Source organism: Rana temporaria, chromosome 11 (genome assembly GCF_905171775.1).
Source record: "Rana temporaria chromosome 11, aRanTem1.1, whole genome shotgun sequence".
Taxonomy (NCBI): Eukaryota; Metazoa; Chordata; class Amphibia; order Anura; family Ranidae; genus Rana; species Rana temporaria.
Window position 1 is genome coordinate 20,335,392 of NC_053499.1, and position 19,195 is coordinate 20,354,586.

General features: G+C 42.9%; 1 protein-coding gene across 5 annotated transcripts in view; it reads left to right on the top strand.

Moving 5' to 3' along the window:
- The window catches only part of SHANK2 (SH3 and multiple ankyrin repeat domains 2), a 530,251-nt gene that overhangs the window by 475,851 nt on the left and 35,205 nt on the right, over positions 1-19,195 (top strand). For 3 of the 5 annotated variants that reach the window (XM_040328114.1, XM_040328115.1, XM_040328118.1), the window contains 3 exons: positions 9,171-9,301; positions 13,904-14,015; positions 17,404-17,424. The exons of 1 other annotated variant lie outside the window; for it this stretch is intronic. In XM_040328114.1, coding sequence (XP_040184048.1) covers positions 9,171-9,301; positions 13,904-14,015; positions 17,404-17,424 — 264 coding nt within the window. The remainder of the gene's footprint in view (positions 1-9,170; positions 9,302-13,903; positions 14,016-17,403; positions 17,425-19,195) is intronic. One more of the 5 variants, XM_040328116.1, reaches the window with a different exon arrangement.

Genomic DNA, 19,195 nt, shown 5'->3' on the forward strand with positions numbered 1-19,195 from the left:
GCCTAAATCTCTAACAATACCCTTCAGTACAAAACAAAGAATCAATAGGTCCAGAAATCTTGATGTAATTTTCTAATCTCGAATTGTGCTTTAAAATTTGAGCTTAGCCATGTGTAACACTTGATCAAGGGCTAACTTTTCCTAAAACATTTGCAGTTCTTTAGATCGGTCATGAGAGATTACATGGGATCAATCTGTAACCTTTTGGAGCCATGTCTAGCAGAGGCGTCTCTAGGGGGGGGCCAGAGGGGGCACTGACCCCCCCAACATTATGCTGTGCCCCCCAAAAAAAATTTTTTTTTTTTTTTTTCGGGCCGCCGCTGGAGTAACAGTCTCTCCTGAGAGGGAGAGCGTCCCCAGTCAGCTCTGCGGGGCATTCCTCCCCCCTCCCTCTGCTCGCTGACACTGCATAATGCGAGCGTTCACACAACCACAGCCGCCCGATCTGCTCCTTCCCCTGCATCCTCATTGGCACGGAGAAGAGCGAGTTGCAGAAAGGACTCCATGAGCACTGTGGGGGAGGGGGGCCCAAGCCTTCATCTCAGTTACTGAAAAAACAGACTGATTTCTCCCGTCCTTAGGACAGGAGAACCAGCCTGCAAATTCCGAGAGTGGTGACTGCAAGCTGAGCCAAGTGTCAGTCTATGACACTCTTTTACAGCCCAGCGAGTCTAGCCACCTCCCCCCCCCACTCTCCTCACATACGAGCAGGGAGGAATAAAGCTCCTCCTCCTTCTCCTTTCAGTCCCGCCCACACTATCTCGGTGTGCTGTATCTGAAGAGAGGGGATGTGTGTTCAGGAAATATGAAAATCAGCAGCATGTGTGTGAATGATGCCTGAGATTCTAGCCTGGACCGTGGGTATGTGTGTGCACTGCAGACTGCAGTACACTGTAATCACTGAACTGCATTATCTCACTATCCCCCATCTGTCTCCCTCCCCCTCTCCTGTTCTTTCAAGACATTCACAATTTACTTTCTGTAACGGTCACCACCGTTTACGATATTCCAATCCATCGCCCCACGACAGGTTATCCGACAGTCCGACAGACATCAGACACGACCCATTTCATTTCCCAGAATAAACGAGACAAAACAAGCTCTGGTACTGGCTCCAAAATGAATGAATGAATCCTTTAATGGTAACTTAGCTTTGTTATATACAGTACAAGCATGTTACAGTTAATCACAGGGACAAAGACACACTCCACCCACACATCACACAATGGGGGGGCTTCATACACATTCTTTTAGATAATAACATTCCGATGAGTTAATTACTACTTATTACCCAGACGGTCTGGCTCCGCATTTAGAGGGGTTAATTACTACAGCTTGACAAGTCAAATTCCACATCTTAACAGTGTCATTAGCATACACAATGAACAGGTCTTAGGAGCAGACCTAATTAGCACAATGGACACAAAACAGTATTAGCATCACACAAAGGAATGTCTAGGAGCAGACTCAATTAACACCTCAAAAGCATGTGTCCCCCCCATTGAATGAAAACACTCTATTGACCTGTCGGAGTCAGACTTTAACAACTTGTAATATTTCAAGATATCCTGCAATACATGAATTATCAGTAATGTCCCATCTCATGTAATTTATAATTATCATTTCTCAGTCACCCTATGCCCAAAAGGGCATCGTGACGCTGGAACAGTAGTAAACCCCATCCTTCAAAAGTCTCTGGGTGTCACGGGCCATTCTGTTACACTTTCACTTTCAGTTAGGCAGGTAATATACAATGCAATTTTTTTTCCTACATCCACAGATTGCAGGAAAGAAACTTGCATGATTCCCCCATCAACACAAACAGTGCTGACAGGAATATCCCTCCTGCCCAGCAATTGTATTCTATACAGCAACCACTGGTGATAATCATAAGAGAATCTGCTCATTAATGGTTCAAATCTCAGCCAGTTCCTGCTGAACCAGCTGAGATTTAAACTGTCTATGGCTGGTCTTAGCTCTTAGGCAGCCCATACATTGATCACTTTTTTTCATTCAACTATTAGGTTGAATAAAAAAAAAAAAAGAAATGATCCAATTCCCCCATCAACACATTATAGGTGGATGGGGGAATCGTCCCAGTGTGGACCAGTGCTGGAATAACCAGAGTTGCTGTCCTGTCCCGGCTATTCACAGCGCTGGTCTCTGTCTCCATGGCAGCGGCGGCAGGACATTGGAACCCAGAGCTGGTTACTTTATGGGGCTGATGTACAGGAGGGCCAGCACAATTTGTTGTTAGAGATGGGCTGGGCATGTTCAAAATTCCACATGCCAGAGCCTGCCAGGAAGCCCACACTGCACAGCGCTAATCACAGGCAGTGAGACATTTCCCGATCCGCAGCTGCACAGATCAGGAAATGTCTCGCTGCCTGTGATTAGCGCTGTGGAGTGTCGGTTTCCTGGCGTGATCGGGCATGTGGGATTTCAAACACACCCGAGCCCATCTCTATTGGTTGTAGACAGTTGAGCTCCCTGCAGGTTGCTTAGCAGCAGTGGCGCTTCTCTGACATGCTGATCGTGATGCAATCCAGGTGATGCTCTTAGTCAAATCCTAGTGTTAAATATCAGAGATTTTATTGATCAAAGCCCACACTTTACAGGCATAGAGCCCACATGGCTGCGGAACATACGTTTGTTTGATTATATATATATATGTGGTTGTACTCTTGATGCTAATAAATATTGTGTTTATTAGATCTGACTGGGAGCATCACCTGGATCACATCCCGATCAGCATGTCAACAGAGAAGGTTATACAGCATTACTGCTGCTAGGTGACCAGCTGGGGGCTGGGCTCTCTATAACCAATAGTGCCAGCCTTCCCCTGCATGCACCCATAATGTCACCAGCACTAGGTCCTAATAGACTGCCGCCCCTGCCAAGGAGACAGACGCCAGACCAGCGCTGTCAATAGCAGGGACAGGACAGCTGGGGAACCCCACAGTGGCAGAACACAAGGCCCCGGTGGCAAGACAACCTTTGCAACCCTGAAAGTTCTCCCACTGCTTTGGACCCTTATATTTTCTTGGTGTGCTGGTGACATATATCTCTTGTTTTCTGCCACCCTGGGGGGCCCCAGAATAGTAGGAAGGGAGCTCACGACAGAACATGTAAAAGGGCCCGTTGTGGGATTGTAGTAAAGGGCCCCAGGAGATTTTATATATACATATATATATATATATATATATATAATATAAAAAAAAATTGCATTTTATAGTTGGCCCCCCTACTTTTTTCCCTGTCCCCCCATGTGCCCCCCCTAAATATGAAAGCTGGAGACGCCACTGATGTCTAGTGATTTTGTTGCTGGAAACAAATCATCAATGACAGTATTTCTAAAAGTCCCCTCAGCTTTTTCTATGTCACTCCCCTGCTCACTGGACCAGTACAACGTCATTCTGTCACTGCTCCCTCACTAGGCAGCATTAGACTCTGGAATATTCGCTAAAGTGGTGTTAAACAACATCACTGACAAATGAAATGGCTAAGGGAGAGGGGTTGTTCCAAAATTGTAAGATATGTTGTGATTTTAGCTACTTATCGTTTTCACTGAAGGTAGCCTTTGTTTATGTATTTATTTTATCACATGTTCAGTCAGAATTGCCCAGGTTTGTGACAGGTTCATTCACGGATCCCATTAGCAAAGCAGTAAGGCAGATTGCAATACATATACAGCAGGCATATGAAGACCTGCGGACATATGTTATCTGATTTATGTAAGTCAGGATCCACATCACTCCCAGGAAGCCACAATATCGATGATCATAATAAGCCCAGCATCAGATACATGTAATCCATAGATACATCAGTGTAATATATTGTCTAGAGGGAGATTTCTTTGCTGTGGAAAGCAGGCTCCTGAACTCTCCAGCCTGTAATACATAAATGTTTCACTGGGGATTGTGGATTATTCACATGTGGAAGGATTGAATTAGGCCCGTTATACGCTAGTCATTTGTTCTCGGGGGCTCTCTAGATGAATGTTCATGTTGGCGTCATCAGTTTCTGCTGTCTTCTGAACATAGTGTTTTCTTTCACAGTCATTTTTCGGATGTGTAAAAAGAAATATACGGCTTATACTGGACATTCAGACATCAACTGCTTCTGACAAATGGCTTAGAAACAAAAGCAATTTATGGGTAGTTTTAGGGTTTGTAATATTTGGGGCCAGCTTTACTAGAGTATATAATGAGATGGAACTAACACTCACTCTCACACTCTCTGCACTCTAACCATCCAATCACTTAAATGGAACAAACCTGTATTTTTTTTTAGTTTCTCTGTACGTGATTGGATGTTTGATGTAAACACAGGTTCATGTCAAAAGTTACTTTCCTTCACCTCACATCCCAAATATGTAAAGTTAGCACTTGGTGCATTCAGAGTAAGGAATGTTTCATATAAAACTATCAGAGCTAAAGTCATTCGTTTAGTGTCCCCGTATACAGTTTGTGTAGCAAGTTTCATTGAGGCACACAAGACTGATACATTATGATGTGTATTCTCGTTATCTGATTACTGATAGCATCCTGGTTTTCAGTGTAGCTGTAAAATTGGAGTGTTGGGGGTGGGGGGGAATGGGCTGCTAGGTAATCTCTGAAGCCTCGTACACACGACCGAGGAACTCGACGGGCGAAACACATCGTTTTCCTCGTCGAGTTCCTTTTTAGGCTGTCGACAAGGCAAGTTTCTCATTCCCGTCGAGGAAAAAGAAGACATGCTCTCTTTTTGGCTCGACGGGATCCTCGACAGTTTCCTTGTCGAAAAATGTACACACGACCGGTTCCTCCCAGCAAGTTTCTTGCTGTTTTTTGCAGAGAAACTCGGTCGTGTGTACGAGGCCTGAGAAGCTAAATCACCCCACTTTTATTTGGAAAAGAAGTAGCAAACTAAAAAAATCATAATTAATTGGGACCAGGCATAGTGCAGCCCCTCAAATACAGACCAGTTATCAGCATACGCTTGAAAATGCATGTAGTATTGCACGTTACCGTTGATTTTCAGGTGCGGTTTTTAAAGCCCAACTTCACAAAGGTTTATTATTATTTTATTGATAGAGTGGGGAATACAATACGAATACGATAGGTTAGCAAGAGGACAACGGTCTGAAGGACCATTGTCTTAGGTTAACCGATGAAGCTGACTGATGGTCTGATTTGCCTACACACCATCAGTTAAAAAAACGATCGTATCAGAACGCGGTGACGTAAAACACAACGACGTGCTGAAAAAAACGAAGTTCAATGCTTCCAAGCATGCGTCAACTTGATTCTGAGCATGCGTGGGTTTTTTAACCGATGGTCGTGCCTACTGACGATCGGTTTTGACCTATCCTTAGCAATCCATCTGTTAAATTTTAAAGCAAGTTCCTATTTTTTTAACCTAAGGTTAAATAACCTATGGGGCCCACACACGATCGGTTTTGACCGATGAAAACGGTCCTTCAGACCGTTGTCCTCTGGCTATCCTACGAGGCCTTAGAAACTCAATTTTTTATAGCAGTTTATGTCCCCATTAGCAAGATTTCTTCTCAGGTCCTAGTTCTGTTTTTGGCGAATTAGAGTGATAGGCAGTGAAGAGAATCTTCTTTAATAGGACAGAAAATACCAAAACAAAGCTTGGTCAGGTTTTGTTGCCATTCCATGTGCTTTCCTGTCCCATTGGCCACCAATTTAATTACCTGTCCTAAGTTACAGGGGTGTCATTGAGACACACAGTGAGCAGAAATCTCCCCCAATGGAGTCACAGACATCATTCAAAACTAAAAAAAAAAAAATGCTTAAATTTAAACTTGAAGGGACTTGTTTAAAGTGGAGTTCCACCCATAAATATAACATTACATCAGTAGTTTTAAAAAAATGTCATTAGTCCTTTACAAATTTTTTTTTTTTTTAGATGCCTTCAAAGTGTTGTTGCTAGGCAGAATAGTTAATCTTCCCTCTTCCTGCACCTAGGTGCTTAATGCTTCCTAACCTACACCGCACAGACTCCTGGGAATGTAGTGGGTGTAACTTTCCAGGAGTCTGTGCACTCCCCAGTCTCAAAGAATCATGTGACTTGGACAGCACAGGTGCTGAAACCTAATCTGACACTGCTTGTGCAGCACTGAGCATGTGCGAGATCTGCAAGGCTGAAATCCAGGAAGTCATACAGTCTGGCTTCATGATGCCCACACTTAAGATGGCCCCAGTCAATTTCTATTTTATAAAGTGTCTAAATGCTGTAACAACCTAACAAAACGGACATTAGTTTACAGACTAACTTTACTAGAATACATTAAGCTTGTGTATTACAGCGGTATTTATATTTAAAAAGTGAAATTGTGTCCGGAACTCCGCTTTAAGTTAACTTGAAGGGCAAAATGCAGAATTGAGAAACTATTTACTTACTTCAATATATTTTATCTTAGTTGGAAACAAGCCTGCATTGTCGGAGAACTTTGTTATGTTTTTTTGCTGTTCAAGATAGGTAAACCAAACATTGCCTGTCTAATTTCGCTCAAAAGCAGGGCTTTGTCCTGCAAAATATGAGTTTGATCTTTAGAAGTTCTGCCTGATGGATGTTTCAGTGTATGCCTGCTTGTCTTTACCTCCTGAAGTTTAGTATCAGCCAACCCTAGGCTGGAAAAGTAAGCAGAAAATGAGTGGCTGACTACTAAGTGACCCTTCTTTCCATTGCTTGGCTGAGTTAGGCTTTGCTTTGCACATTTATGCTTTTCACATCATTTGCCAGACCTTGCAGCAAACCCATTGCAGAGAGGATACATTTTAAAAGCAGGTAATGGACAAGCAGTTATAATTGCACTGTAAACCAAAGTCAGGCAGAAACCTGACATGTAACTGAACAGTGTATTGGAGAAGACCATCATATTTCTCAGCCACAATGTTCTCCGGAGGACTATGTGCAGAATCTGCCCCAGAGTGTGACGGTATGACTATACAGGAAAGCAGAATTATAAAGCCCACAGGAATGTTCCTAGCTCTCAGATGCCAACCGTTAGAATTCAGCTTTTTAAAGTTTAAAACTTTATACATAAAAGCATTTCAACAGAGTACCTGACATATGGGATTTTTTTAAACGGAATGGATGGATTTTTATAGTGTGCTAGTTGTGGTCTAGAAGAAGTGGTCCATGTTAATTATGTAGTGTTCATTCATATCTATAGCTTCCCCTTGGAAACTAGATAAAAGACTGCGCCAGCAAAACCTCATTCAATTAGAGTGGTTGACCTTCCTTTCACTATAGTCCAAGGTGGACTGATGTGTAGGAATGAATTAACACTTCAGTCTAGATCAGGGGTCTCCAAACTGTGGCCCTTTGCTAGCCTTTATTGGGCCCTTAGGGCACTATTTCTCCCACTGGTATGAGGCACTGTGCCTCCCACTGACACCAATAGCAGGACATCATTTCTAACACTGACACTAATGATTTGGCAGTATTCCTCCCACTAATACCAATGATGGGGCACTATTCCTCCCACTAATACCAATGATGGGGCACTATTCCTCCCACTAATACCAATGATGGGGCACTATTCCTCACACTAATACCAATGATGGGGCACTATTCCTCCCACTAATACCATTGATGGGGCACTATTCTTCTCAGGAATACCAATGATGGGACACTATTCCTCCCAGGAATACCAATATTGAGGCACTATTCCTACTCTTACTGACCACAGGTGCTATGTAACTCATCACCAACCCAGAGTCAATGTTAACTCTCACTGATGCTGTGCCCAGGAAATGTTCCACTCTCACTGGCCACAGTCCGGCCCCCCTAAAGTCTGAAGGACAGTAAACTGGCCCTTTTGTTTGAAAAGTTTGGAGACCCTTGGTCTAGAGTGGTCTGACATGTAGTCATGCACTGACAGCACTCAGAGCAACAGATTTACGAAGCACTTTTAATCTTACAAAATGTAACTAAAAGGAGATTGGGGAGGCAGGAAAACTCTACCCTTACTGCTTATCTTGGAAAAGAGTAGTTAGTGGGACTGTTTTTATTTTAGTTTTTAGTTTTTTGAATACACCTTCCCATATAGGCAATTAGGTTGTTTCTCCCTGCTGATGAAATCAACTTTATTGGCCCTCTCCTATTTATGCATAGCTTTAAAGGGGTTGTAAAGGTTTGTTTTTTATTTTCTAAATAGGTTCCTTTAAGCTAGTGCATTGTTGGTTCACTTACCTTTTCCTTCGATTTTACTTCTAAATGTTTTTTTTTTTTGTCTGAATTTCTCACTTCCTGTTTCTCCTCAGTAAGCTTGTCCCCATCATCTGAGCCGTTCTGGCTGGGGGTTAGTCATTTAATGGTATATTGGTACATAGGGGAGCTGGAATTTTTTTGGGAAAAAAAAAGATGAACTTAGCCAGCAGGGCCCAAATGCATCCCCCCGCAATCATAAATACAATGACACTGTAGGACGTCCTGTCTGGGCGTAGATTTAGATAACAGATACATCAGATATTTGAAAGTTGCAGGCTTCTGCTAAATACATTTTAATTGCATGTGCCTTTAGAGCATCACTTGTAGGGCTGTAACTGCAGACACTATTGCCCAAGTAATTCTTCAGCCACCTAGCATTTTTATATCCTCTCTTGGCAGGAGAAATATTACAGGACCAGCATAGATGAATGATTTAAAAAAGTCACTGTGCTAAAAAAAAAATATTGATGCATCCATTTCCTCCCATGAGATCTCTGTTGCTTTCGGGTATGCATCATGCATATCTAGAGGTTATGGTGAGAGTTGTAAAAAACAAGTATGCACAAGGCATCATGTCTTTCAAAATGACCCTTCTACCCTCCTTACACATCTCAGGAGGACTGTGCTTGGTTAGCAGGAATGTTTATGCTAAAGGTTTTCTCTCCGTTTCTATGTAGATGTTCAACTTTCAGATGTTGATTGTTTGAAGAGGAGGATTGTAATTCGCGTTCCACTAAGTAAAGATCACATGCATGTAGGCTTAAAACAAACCCATGCATGCTCCATTCAAAGATTACAGCTTGCACGCCTGGAGAATGCTACTGCAGTGCTTTGTTCCCAACGAACCTTCAGATTACTCATTTGTTTGACTGCATTTTATGACGTCTGATACCTTGCAGCTGTTTATGAGGGTCCTGTTGGAAGGTGAACTTGTGATCTCATTGCAGATAAAAACGAAGACTCTACCCCAATAGCCAAGCCTTTAAGACCCGTGGACAACATGCCAGTAGATTCCAGGGTGGCTACAATTAAGCAGCGCCCAACAAGCAGATGCTTCCCTCCTGCTACAGAAGCCAATGTGAGTAGGAGAGGTGGGCGGAAGTGGCCAGTGTGTCGCATGTCACATCTGGACATTTCTGCAATAAAAGATTTATAGATGATATTGGGGACCAAACTCATGCTTGTTACATTGTAAGAGCTGAACATCTGATGGTCAACTTTAGGTGTGAAGGATGTAAACCTTAGTTGTGCATTTTGTTCATAGAAATTAAATTGGCTTCTAACAAAAAATAAGAAAAGCACACCCTAAATTAAATAATTAGCTTTTATGTTATATAGGGTTATATACATAGATTCTTAAAAATAATAGTTTTGTTTTTGTAAAGATGGAATTTTTTCTTTTATTCTAAAGAACAGCCCTTAGGCCTCGTACACACAGGCAAGAATCTCGTCAGGAAAAAAATTTTGTTTTTCCCGACGAGATTCTTGGCAAGAATCTCTTGCCGTCCGAGTGTACACACAGACCTTTCAAAAGAACCGTGGTTCTCTTGAAAGGCAAGAACGCGGTGACATCTTCGCGTACGACGAGCATGCGCTCGTCACATTAGATGCCATCCATGCCATCTTGCTTCACCCTACCTATGCTGTGGAAGCTACCTGCTCTCTATTTTCTCGTTGAGATTCTTGTCGGCCTGTTTCCAGACGAGAAACCCGAGAGTGTGTATACTTACCTGTCGCCGTGGAAACCCACGCATGCTCGAAATGACTTTGACGCATGCGCTGGTTTCCACAGCGACAGGTAAGTATACACACTTTCTGGTTTCTCGTCGGGAAACAGGCTGGCAAGAATCTCAATGAGAAAATAGAGAGCAGGTTCTCTATTTTTCTCGTCGAGATTCTGGCCAGATTTCCAGACGAAAGACCTGAAAGCCTCGTACACACGCTCGGTATACTCGGCAAGAAAGCTCTGCCAGCAGTTTTCTTGCTGGTTCTTGCCGAGAAAACCGAGCGTGTGTACGAGGCTTCAGTGTATGTACAGCCAAAAATGTTTTCAAGTGTTGTACAGTGTAAGGAAGCGTTCTAACCTCTTGTCAAGTTGTTATTGCTGTGTCCCCTCTGGGTATATTCACTCTTTCTCTCACTATCTCTGGTGACCCACTATCACTGGGACAAAAGTGAGAAAAATCAAAATTTTACAGTTGTAGGAGGTAAGGAAAATCACTTAATGGGGACAACTGTCTACGAGGGGAATTCTTCCAAGTTTGTGCAGATTTTCTCTTACTACTTGTTGCATCTCTGAGACTTTTATCAAAGGGAATTATACAGACAGGAAAAAAACAAACTGACAGGTTTAAACCATTTTCTACAGCTACGCTATCCAAAACTAGAAAAAACGTTTGGCTATTTGTACACCTGAATAAAACAGTGCTAAAGAATTATGCAAGCTAATATTCTTGACCTCCCCTAACCTTGAAAATAAAGAGTCCCCGGGCTATCATGCTCATTGCACATGGTCACTGCCAAAACAAAAAAAAAGCCTAAGAAAAGAAAACGAATGCAGCCACAATATCTAATGATTGGAAAGCTGCAATATATGACATTTTTGGTTTTGTGCTTAATACTGCTTTAGGATTGGCTGATGCTCCTATTCACCATGGATCATGTGAAATGCCTAAACTTTTGGTCATGGGGCCAGCTATGGACAGCAATTTCTCTGGGAATAATATATAACTGTAATCGTTACTCTTTTTTCTACCCCAGCAAGATCATAAACTTTACAGGCGATACTTGTGCTGTTATCTAAATGCTGCCCCAACCAGTCAATACAAGGTTATTGTAGCTATGCTTTTTATCCCTCTAAGAAGCACATATATATATATAGTGAGGGGGGGGGGGAGTATTTGATCCCCTGCTGATTTTGTATGTTTGCCCACTGACAAAGAAATGATCAGTCTATAATTTTAACGGTAGTTTTTTTTTATAGTAAGAGACAGAACAACAACAACAAATATCCAGGAAAAGTCTTCTCAAAAAAGTCACAAATTGATTTGAATTTTAATAAATAAGTATTTGACCCCTTCACAAAACATGACTTAGTACTTTGTGGCAAAACTCTTGTTGGCAATCACAGAGGTCAGACGTTTCTTGTAGTTGACCATCAGGTTTGCACTCATCTCAGGAGCAGTGGCGGCTGGTGCTCAAAATTTTTGGGGGGGCGCAAAAAAAAAAAAAAAATTCCAGCCTCACTGTGTCCATCACATGCAGCCACTGTGCCATCAAACGCAGCCACTGTGCCATGCCACCAAATGCAGCCACTGTGCCATCAATTGTCACCACTGTGCCATGCCATCAAACAGCAACTGTGCCATCAATTGTCACCACTGTGCCATGCCATCAAACGCAGCCACTGTGCCATCAATTGTCACCACTGTGCCATGCCATCAAACGCAGCCACTGTGCCATCAATTGTCACCACTGTGCCATGCCATCAAACGCAACCACTGTGCCATCAATTGTCACCACTGTGCCATGCCATCAAACGCAGCCACTGTCCCATCAATTGTCACCACTGTGCCATGCAACACAGCAACTGTGCCATCAATTGTCACCACTGTGCCATGCCATCAAACGCAGTCACTGTGCCATTAATTGTCACCACTGTGCCATGCCATTAAACGCAGCCACTGTGCCCAACTGTTGCCACTGTGCCAATTGTCACCACTGTGCCCTTTAATTGTCACCACTGTGCCCCATGATGCCACTGTGCCCATTGTCACCACTGTGCCCCATGATGCCACTGTGCCCATTGTCACTCACCACTGTGCCCCATGATGCCACTGTGCCCATTGTCACTCACCACTGTGCCCCATGATGCCATTGTGCCCATTGTCACCTCAGTGCCCTTTGTCACCACTGTGCCCCATGATGCCACTGTGCCAATTGTCACCTCTGTGCCCTTTGTCACCACTGTGCCCCATGATGTCACTGTGCCCCTTTCCCTGTAAAAAGCACTTACCTGAGGATTCCATGTGCTCCCTCGATGTCTTCTGCCGCTGTGGTGAAGCTTCAGCCAATCAGGTTCCTGATAACCAGAATTCGGGAACCTGATTGGCTGAAACGGCCGTTTGTCTTATACAATGAGCGCAGATTGCCTGCGCTCAGAGTATAGACAGCTGAGAGCCGGAGAAAAGCCTATCAGAGCCGCTGGCTTTGATAGGCAGTTCCCCTCAGCCAACCAGCTGCCGCTATTCGGGTAACCGGCGTCCCGCATCCGGTTATCTGAATAGACCAGGCAGCGCTGGCAACCAACAATAACATACATTTGTGCATTTATGCACAAATGTGTGTTATTTGCGAGAGGGGGTGGCGCTGCAGCGCCCTCTATAGACGGCCGCCAGAACTGCGGCTAAAATGTCAAAATTACATTTTAGCCGAATAAAAGTTCTTAAAGGGCCCGTTTTTTTTTTTTTGTGACTGTGGGAGGGGGGGCGGCACCCGTGCGTCCCTATGGACGGGCCGCCACTGCTCAGGAGGGATTTTGTCCAACTACTCTTTGCAGATCCTCTCTAACTCTTTAAGGTTTTGAGGCTGATGTTTGGTAACTTGAACCTCCAGCTCCCTCCACATATTTTCTATGAGATTAAGGTCTGGAGACAGGCTAGGCCACTCCAGGACCTCAATGTGCTTCTTATTGAGCCACTCCTTTGTTTCCTTGGCCGTGTGTTTAAGGATCATTGTCATGCTGGAATACCCATCCACGGCTGGCTGAGGGAAGGAGGTTCTCACCCAAGATTTGGCGGAACATGACCCTGTCCATCGTCTCTTTGATGCTTGGCGATGGTCTTGTAGCCCATTCCAGCCTTGTGTAGGTCTACAATCTGTCCCTGACATCCTTGGACAGCTCGTTGGTCTTGGCCATGGTGGAGAGATTGAAATATGATTTTTTGATTGATTGCTTCTGTGGACAGTTGTCTTTTATACAGGTAACAAGCTGAGATTAGGAGCACTCCCTTTAGGGGAGTGCTCCTAATCTCAGCTCATTAACTGTATAGAAGACACCTGGGAGACAGAAATCTTGCTGACTGATAGGGGATCAAATACTTATTCCACTCATTAAAATGCAAATAAATGTATAACTTTTTTGAAAGGTGTTCTTCTGGATATTTTTGTTGTTATTCTTTCTCTCGCAGCTAAAATAAACCTACTATTAAAATTATATACTGATCATTTTTTTATTTTCTTTCAGTGGGAAAACTTACAAAATCAGCAGGGGATCAAATAATTTTCCCTTTATATATATATATATATATATATATATATATATATATATATATATATATATATATATATATATATATATATATACCATAGATCGAACTTCCCCATTTACAGACTGAATGAATGTTATACTAGCAAAGCAAATAATTGCATGCAATTTTAGTCCTACAAGTACAACGTTTTAACATGTCTGTGTAACCCTAAGCTTATAGTGTAACTGTCACTAGAAGGACTTGCCTAGGTTTCATTTCCTTGTATACCATTCTCTGCTTGTAGGTTGAGTTTAAATATTAACAACAGAATATATGAAAGCGATTGCATGTTATCCTGTGAAAGTTGTTTGATAATGTCATGTAATTGAAAAGACCTTCCATTAGCTATGTTTTATCTCATTCTGTTTTAGTCCATATATGATAGGCAGGGTATCGCTGTAATACCGCCCACTGTTCCAGGAAGCCCTCATGGCCCATTTCTGGGTGTACCTCGTGGTACGATGAGAAGGCAGAAATCTATAGGTAAGCCCTCACTTGCTGTGATGTGTGTCTACATGTCTGTAATACACATAAGCTTTATACATGTTGTTAATGCATACAAACTAACCAAACTTTTCAGTTTGGTGTTTCAGTTCATTGCATGCCGCAACATTCCTGTTCTTTCCCGTGTCACTTTGGCTGTTTGTACCGGAACCATCTGTATGTTCTTTTTGTGCTCATATTTTTGTAGACCATGTTCCAAAATAGTAAAAGTAACTACCGGTAGATAAAGCAAATATAGTCAAATTTCTACCCAGAGCATGGAAAATATACCTGGATTGAACTTTAGAATTTCTTCATTATCAAGTGAATATTGCATTTTCAGATGTATGATATGATTGTCTTTGCCAATCTGACTGAGTACTGTGCATCTAATGTCTGGTAATATAGTCTTTGAACTTGTTAGACAATTGCTGGCTGAGCTACTGTTACCCCCAGAAAAATCTGGCACTGTGGGGACCAAACACATTGCAGTATTGTATCGAGAAAAACAATTCACCAAGACATACAAATATAGTAATAAAAAAGGTGTCTGCAGAAAATCTGCATTTCCATATCTTCACTGCCAGGACTCAACTACCTCCATTGAAGGAAAAGTACAGTCTTATCAAAGATCATTTTATAAACTATTTTTTTTTTTTTTATAGAAAGTAGGACCATACACTTATGTGTAATATTGGTAGAACCTCTGTTCTTACTGGTCAATCTATTTATCCTCAGGGGCCCCCATAGACTGCTGTTATTTGCTATGTCAATCCGATTGCTGCTGCTGCATTGTGAGGCACACCTGTGTGTCTCCAGGTAGCACTTACCAAGTAGGTAAAGTCACACAGAATAAACATCTCAGCAAAGCATCCCTGATTGTGCAGAAGACTTCAGTGATCTGGATTTTTCTACAATGAATCTAGATGAAGTGTGTTCTCACAGAGCCACAAGGCTGGTTAGAAGCCTCATAGAATAAGAAGTTACCAACACTGTCCAGCATTGAGTGCTGGTGGCGTCATATCTTATAAACTAGATGTTTCCATATGCACGCTTACGGGATGTAGCCTCCTGCCTCCATTGATCCAACACTGGAATGCGCAGCTTAAAATTAAGGCATGTATCATGGTTGGATGCCTCAAACACAGGGACATTCAATAAGTGCTATCCACTCAGCTTTGCTTTACAACATAGCACCTACTGCATAAAGCACAAGCAGTCATGATGCACTCACAAAGCAGGAAGCCAAAGCAAAACAGTCACACTAACCTGTAAAAAGGAAGATGGTCAAGTGTTGTGACTCAACTTGCTGCCTCTTTTGTTCCAGGTCAGTGGCTTAGAAAATATAAAACCACAGGAATCTGTACATTTAGCATTTTCAGAGGGTGGTAACTAATTGCATTCCCTACATTTTTCTTGATGCATGTTTTTTTTTTTAGACTTAAAGGAGAAGTACAGCCAAAGTTCGCTTGGCTGTACTTCTCCTGTGGATCACAGGAGTGCAGTTCATTCTGCCTGCTGTTGGCTTATATCACAGAGCCAGTCCAGGTTGGGCAATGATCTTGATCCTATGGTTGGGATCCACCTGGAACAGCACCTGGCTCAGCCACTGAGAGCCTAAGCTAGCCGTTCCTGCCCCCCTTAACAGTCCAGTGCTCTAGTGAGCGCAAGGGGGTGTTCAGAGTAGACAGCGGTGACCGAAGCCTCATACACACGACCGAGAAACTTGACGGGCGAAACACATCGTTTTGCTCATCGAGTTCCTTGTTAGGCTGTCGAGGATCTCGGCGAGACAAATTTCCCCATTCCCATCGAGGAAAAAGAAGACATGCTCTCTTTTTTGATCGACGAGATCCTCGACAGTTTCCTCCTCAAAAAGTGTACACACGACCGGTTTCCTCAGCAAAAAAAAAAAAAACAGCAAGTTTCTTGCTGGTTTTTGCCAAGAAACTTGGTCATGTGTACAAGTCCTTACAATCACCAGCTCTCTGCTCATGGAGAACTGAGAACCGATGGATCAGCAGTATTTGTTCTCATGCTAACCGATGCTGCATCCACATAGATAAGTATGAATCCTCCACCTCTTTTTTAATTTTAACCCCACCTTAAACCTTAGTGTAACCCCTAAACCTTTAAAGGGTAATCAAATGCCGCAAAAAAATATATATATATTATTTAGGCACCTGACATAATGTACTGATATGCACTGCATACTAGCACATGACAGACTTACTTGTCAAAGTATGTCCTCCATCGTCTCCTTCTTTCTTCCGGGTTCGCTCTGTTCAGCCTCTTAAATGGCTGGGCCACATTGTCGTCACTCCTTCGTGTGCGCACTGGAGTCCCTTCATCATGGCACATAGTGGGTTGCTGTAAGTGTAATCTGAGGAAGCATTAATGACAGAAGAGATCATTAGGGTCTACCTGCAACTCAGCCCTGAGCCTAACCTTTAGGCTGGGTTCACACTGATACTACACGACAGTCATATGACTTTCATCCTATTTTGCTCTGCGACATCAGTCCTACATTGGTTCTACATCCATTCGACTTCAATGAACAGAATGCTACTTTGATCCAACTTTGTGATAGTCTGACTTGTCCTTTGACCAATCAAAACAATCCCAGTGTGAGATAAATTCCTTTTACTGCTGCTGTTATCACCATATCGGACGTCAAAAGTCAGATGGTAAGACAAGGATCCGACTTTGATCCGACTTCAATGATATCCAATGGGCTGAAGTAGGATCAAAGTCGGACCAAAGTAGTACAGGGAGCATTTTCAAAGTCGGACCGACTTGTGTCGTACCAGTTAAGACGCCTCTCATAGGGAGACATTGATTTTCACACGTGATGCGTCATGACCTCCCAATGTTGGAGCGTTTGTCATACCAGTGTGAACCCGGCCTGACCCTCAACCCGGCTTCAAGACTGTAGGCTCCAATATCAGATGCAATCAAATGACAGATGATCGTTGAGAAAATTGGGTCTTTACTAGCACCACCAACACTACTGCAAATCCATGCCATTATGTGCAAAGATGAAGGTGCCCACCTCCTGTAGTTTCCCCCTTGAGCAGATTGCTGCCATTACATACTTCTACATGGGGGGCCATTCTATCAAATTCAAAAATATTTTCTTGGACAGTAAGCTCAGACACTTGCTGCAAACAGTCTCCTGTTACTATCCTGTCTTCATGGCTTGTACCGTCACTTGTCACTAGTGTTTGAGGTGTATTGGAGTGTTTGAAATTTTGCTTCCGTCATGTCATGAACTATGCAGACTGTAAATTAATTACAAATAATTCCATGTAATCTAATGCTACATGACTAGGCAGCAAGGATGGCAAATGATTTTCTGCATAATTAACAAGTGATTTCCTTTTGTCAGACAGCAGAATCACTCTGTCAGGTTAGTAGCTTGGTACACTTTAGGATGTGCAATTATACACTGATTATTCTTACCGTTTCATTTGCATGTTTCAGCTAGTTTTATTTTGCAGGCTGTAATTAGTGTGTATTACTGGCAAGTTCCACTAATGCTTTTCATTGCCTCACCCTCTTCATCTGCATAAGCATCGGGGGGTTTAGGGTTCTTCAGTAGTCAAAGTAGAAACACGCGAGAGGTTAAATTGAGGATTCTATGTGGTTTACAGTAAGGATGCTCTTCTAAAAACATTGCAGCCAAGTTGCAACCAATGATCATGATGTGCATGTTACAAGAGAATATAGAAGTGAATAAACAATGATACGTCTTAATCCTTGAAGACCAATTCACTTTGTCAGTCATGACTTCCAGGCCTGACATCAGCCACTGCGGTTCTCTCCTGGTCTTACCTCTGAGCAGTACACCTGTCATGACAGACCCATGGGGGGGGGGGGGGGGGGGGGCAGGCTTCCATTGATGGCTGCTTTCTAAAATTTCAGCACTTTTTGATCTACAGACCTTGAATCAACAATCAACACACACCAGAATTCAATATCTATGTACTTGTTCTGGGTCAGAGCATTAATATCAAAGCAGCAGCAGGACAGGCAACTGGCATTTAAAGAAGAAAAGCAAAATGGAAGCCTCCATATTTGTTATGTGACAGTTTTTTTTTTTTGCCTTGTACACACGGTCGGACTTTTAACAATGCAAAAGTCCGTTGGAAGTCCGACGGAAAGAAAGAGTACAAGTTCTCTATCTAATGTCCGTCGGACTTCCGAGAAAAAAAGTCAGATGGAGGCTATACACAGCCGTAATTTCCGAGAAAAAAAGCCTGTCTGACTTTATTTCTCGGGAAGTCCAGCCGTGTGTACGAGGCATTAGACCCCTTTCACACTGGAAGCGTTTTTCAGGCGCTAAAAATAGCGCCTGTAAAGCGCCTGAAAAAAGCCCAGTGTGAAAGCCAGAGTGCTTTCAGACTGGGGTGCTGCGCTGGCAGGATGTCAAAAAAAGTCCTGCAAGCAGCTTCTTTGAGGCGCTTTAGGAGCGGTGTATAGACCGCTCCTAAAGCACCCCTTCCCATTGAAATCAATGGGCAGTGCCGCCAAAGCGCTTTTAAACCTTTATTCGTTAAAAGCGCCCAAAAAACACTGGTAAAGCGCAGCTAGTTTTAGCAGCGCTTTACCGCCATTTTTTGGGTTCTGGCAGTGTGAAAGGGCTCTTATAATTACCTCTCTGGTGGGCAGCAAGTACAAACTTTGCTGTCTTCATGCACTACAGCATCCAGCATAATCATCAGCATCTGACACTTCCGGGTGTGTCAGATGCCAGTGTCTTCCGCTGTCCACTGTGATTGTATATATGGGCCCCTACATCACTACAGGACACAATACCGGATGCGATAGTGACAAAAGGGATGGCAGATGGAAAGCACTGGACACATACAGAAGTGTCAGCTGCTAAAGATTCTACAGCCATCAAAGCCAGTACTCTCTGTCTGACCACTTGGCCTTCAGGAGAAAGATTAAAACCCATCTCTTCTGAGGTCAAGGGGTTCCTTATCCATGAAATGGATACAGCGCCCAGAGGCGATTCAGTTCGCATGTGTTGCGCTTTACAAGTCTCTCACTCACTCCGTCTGCCACAGAAACTAATATTAATTAATATTAAGTCTTCTTTTAAAGGCAGTTATCTACACCTTTGATTTTCAAGCAAAACTGATTTATTTTAGGTGCATTGTAACATTTTTATTAAC